The 3,414-nt window shown below is 63.1% G+C and overlaps 1 protein-coding gene across 1 annotated transcript in view; it reads right to left on the bottom strand.

Moving 5' to 3' along the window:
• Positions 1 to 3,414, bottom strand: part of LOC113488026 (methylcytosine dioxygenase TET3-like) — a 14,037-nt gene that overhangs the window by 7,822 nt on the left and 2,801 nt on the right. Inside the window, exons 2-7 of the mRNA XM_026863005.1 lie at positions 2,807 to 2,941; positions 2,271 to 2,364; positions 1,644 to 1,852; positions 1,357 to 1,507; positions 534 to 623; positions 277 to 414 (exon numbers count right to left, since the gene is read on the bottom strand). Coding sequence (XP_026718806.1) covers positions 277 to 414; positions 534 to 623; positions 1,357 to 1,507; positions 1,644 to 1,852; positions 2,271 to 2,364; positions 2,807 to 2,941 — 817 coding nt within the window. The remainder of the gene's footprint in view (positions 1 to 276; positions 415 to 533; positions 624 to 1,356; positions 1,508 to 1,643; positions 1,853 to 2,270; positions 2,365 to 2,806; positions 2,942 to 3,414) is intronic.

Below are 3,414 nucleotides of genomic sequence, written 5' to 3'. Positions count from 1 at the left end.
GGGGTTGAAGAGTCGGGCTGAGCCAGCGCTGAGGGATCTGGGGGAGTTGGGAAGGGTCAGGGGGAGGGTCATGGTTGGGCTGGAGGAGCTGCAGGGGCTTTTCCAACCCCGAGGATTCTGGGGTTCTGTGATCCGAGTTGTGCAAACACTGAGCAGTAGCCACCGGATTTGTGCAAGTACGACAACTGGGGGACAGCAACAACCAAACGGCTCCAGAAGGAGCATCCTAACACAGGGGGGGCGCATCCCAGAAAGCCCCTCCAGCCGCCCGCTTACCACCGTGCAGCCGTTGTAGAGGTTATGCTGATCTTTGTGAGCGTGAGCGCAGAAGTCCATGCACGCCGTCACTCCCGAGAACGGCCTCCCCTCCTTCAAGCCCAGCCGGCAGTCTATCGCTACGTCCTCGTTGGTAACCTGGTGGATGGAGGAGAGGGCTCCGGTTATCCGAAATCTCCGACGTGCCACCAACCCACACCCGTTTCTGCCGGCCGCCGGGCTGCCCTGTTCCAAGGGGATGAGTGGGGGGCCGGTACCTGGTTTTGGTAGGCTTGTGGTGCCAGCCTCTTGTAAAGCGGAGCAACCTCGGTGGCCAAGTCCTGAAAGCTTTTCCGGAGCAGCTCTTCCTGCGGTAGGGAAACGACGGGGATGTCGCCCAGGGGTTTCAGCAGCGGGGATGGAAGTGGGGGCAGAGGCCCCCCACACCACACCGCATCCCACCACCCTTCCCACCACGTCCGCCGCCGCGCGAACCACGTGGCTTAAATTCCTGGTGATGTTTTGGCCGCTCAAGCTCCAGCCTCAGCGTCTTTTCTGCTTTTACTTGCTCAGCCCATGAGCCCTCTGGCATCTTCCCTGGGGTTTCTAGAGAGACCCCATTCATTTTTAAAATTAAAAAAAAAAGAAAAAAAATGAGTGGCTGAGGGAACTGGGGGGGTTCAGTCTGGAGAAGAGGAGGCTGAGGGGAGACCTCCTGGCCCTCGGCAACTCCCTGCCAGGAGGGGGCAGAGAGGGGGGATGAGTCTCTGGAGCCAAGGCCCCAGCGCCAGGCCCCGAGGGAATGGCCTCAAGCTGCCCAGGGCAGGGTCAGGCTGGCTCTGAGGAAGGATTTCTGTGCAGAAGGGGTTGCTGGGACCCCCATTCATTGGGGTCCCTCTAGACACTGGGACACCACGATGAGCCCGCACTCTGGTTTCACCAGATTGTCTTTCTTTCCCCCCATCTCCCTAATTCATCAAAAATCCCACAAGAAAACTTATTCTCAGGCTTCTCCCCCCCAGCAAAGCTCGGAGCTGGAGGTCAAAGAAATCCGAACCCACAGCCCTGCCGGTGGTGCCCCACTTCGCCCGCATCACCCACCTCTTTGGGATTGTCCCCCACCAGCCTGAACTTGCGGGGAGTTTTGCTCCGGGCGTATTTGCAGCCATTAAAATACATGCTCCAAGAGCAGCCGAAGGAGAAGGAAGCGCCGCAGGTGTTGGGGTCTTTGCCTTGGCACGCGCAGGTCCGGCTGCGGGAGGGACACCGCAGAGGAGTGTCAGCCGCCGGCGCGGTGATGGCAGCTCCGAAAACAGGGGGGAAACCCGCACCCCCCCCTTCCCACCGGGTCTCTCCCCGAAGTGGCCCGGCGGCGCGGGGTGACTTACTCGTCGTTCAAGCCGCAGCGGCGGCTGGTGGGGTTGCCGTATTTGGTGAGGGTGTCGGTGAGCTCCTGGTAGAGCGTATCGCCCAGCGTGCGGGGGATGCCCTCCCAGGCCAGGATCAGGATGATGATGACAGCGTTCTGGCAGTGGTGGCCGGCCCGGTGTCGCACCAGGCACAGCAGCTTCTCCTCTTGGTTGTGTCTCCGGATCACCTGGAAAAAAAATAAAACCAAAGGGGCCAAGTCAGACCACTCCGAGGGCAAACACTTCCCAGGATGGGGAGGGCCCCAAGAGCGGGTCCCGGCTGCCTTCCGCAGCACCCTGCGTGGGTTTGTTGGGGCAGGGCCGGGGGGGCTCCCATGGCTGCCTGCACCCCACGGGTTTCGGGGTGCCGGGAGTGGGGACGGGTCAGGCTCAGGGCTGGACGTGCGGTTGGTGCAGCTCAGCGGGTGCCGAGGGCGGGAAGCCCCGGGCAGTTTCCCGGGGGGGGGCTGTCCCCACTCTCAGTTCCCCCTTGCCTGCCACAGATTGAACGTCCCCCCCCGCTCGCTGCAGCCACCGGACCTCCTCGTCCCCAGGCAGGAGGGGAGGGCTCCGAGCAGGGACGGGTGCCGGGGCGCAGACACTCACCCACTTGGCGATGGGGCAGCCCCGGGAGCTCTTGCCCTCCTTCCCCGTGTAGATGACCTTCTCGATGCGGATGGCCTTGCCCTTCTCGCCGTACCTGCAGGGGACGGGTGTCAGCCCTGCTCGGCCCCCACCACACTCACGAGTCCCCCGCTTGCCCTCATGGGCCCCTCACAAGCCCCCAGCCACCTCACAGCACCCCACGCACCCTCCGTGGACCCCTCATGAGCTCCCCACCGTTTCCACTCACTCTCGGGAGCCCATACCCACCTCACATGACCCCACAGGACCCCACCCGCCCTTGTAAGCCCCCGCTTATCCTTCCGGGACACCATTTGCCCTCATGGGACCCCTAAGATCCCCACTCGCCCTCACAGGACCCCTCACAAACCCTGGTTCTCCCTCATGGGCTCCCACTCATCCTCAGGAGCCCCCGCTCACCCTCACAGCACCCTGTGGGCCCCCCACTCACCCTCACAATCCCCCCCTTCACCCGCAGGACCACCTGGGACAGGAGGGGACGGGGTGAGGGTCCTTACCGCTCCTCCATGAGCTCCCTGATGGACGCCACGGTGGGCCCCGAGCCCAGGTGGGTGTAATACGGCCCCTCGTCCTTCTCCACGATTTGCTCTGCAGAGGCAGGAGGGGGGGGACAGAGATTTTGGGGTTTGCACCTCCAGCAGCCACCCCAAAGGATACCAAAGCCCCAAATTCCCTCAAACCAAGCCCTCGTGCACCAGAAATCAAAGGTTCCTCAAGGGCGTCTCCCCCTACGAGCCCCAGGGAAGGGATGCTGTGATTACGCGTTCGTTAAACAACCCGCAGGCTCCTCTTCATTTTTTGCTCTGGAAGATGCTCCCAGAGCTAAAATACCACTGGGCAGCAAGGGGAGGGGTGCTCAAACCGACACCCTTTGGCACCCATCCCCTTTGGGGACCCAGAAATCTCCCCGAGCAGCCGCAGCCCCTCCGAGCGTCCCAGCGGCAGCTGCGGCCCCCGCCCAGCGCCGGGGCTTTGCGCCGGGCGCTCGAGCGCAGTGCGTTACGAGGAGCTCTGCTGAGAAGACGCGACTAACAGCAGCGGGTGATTCGGCCCATAAACCCCTCTCCACACCCCCAGCCCCCCTGCTCCCCACCACCTCCCACCC

This window comes from Athene cunicularia, assembly GCF_003259725.1.
Source record: "Athene cunicularia isolate RWA chromosome 22 unlocalized genomic scaffold, athCun1 chr22_part1, whole genome shotgun sequence".
NCBI lineage: Eukaryota > Metazoa > Chordata > Aves > Strigiformes > Strigidae > Athene > Athene cunicularia.
The sequence above is the reverse complement of the archived record's forward strand: the minus strand, read 5'-3'. Positions and strand labels throughout refer to the sequence as shown.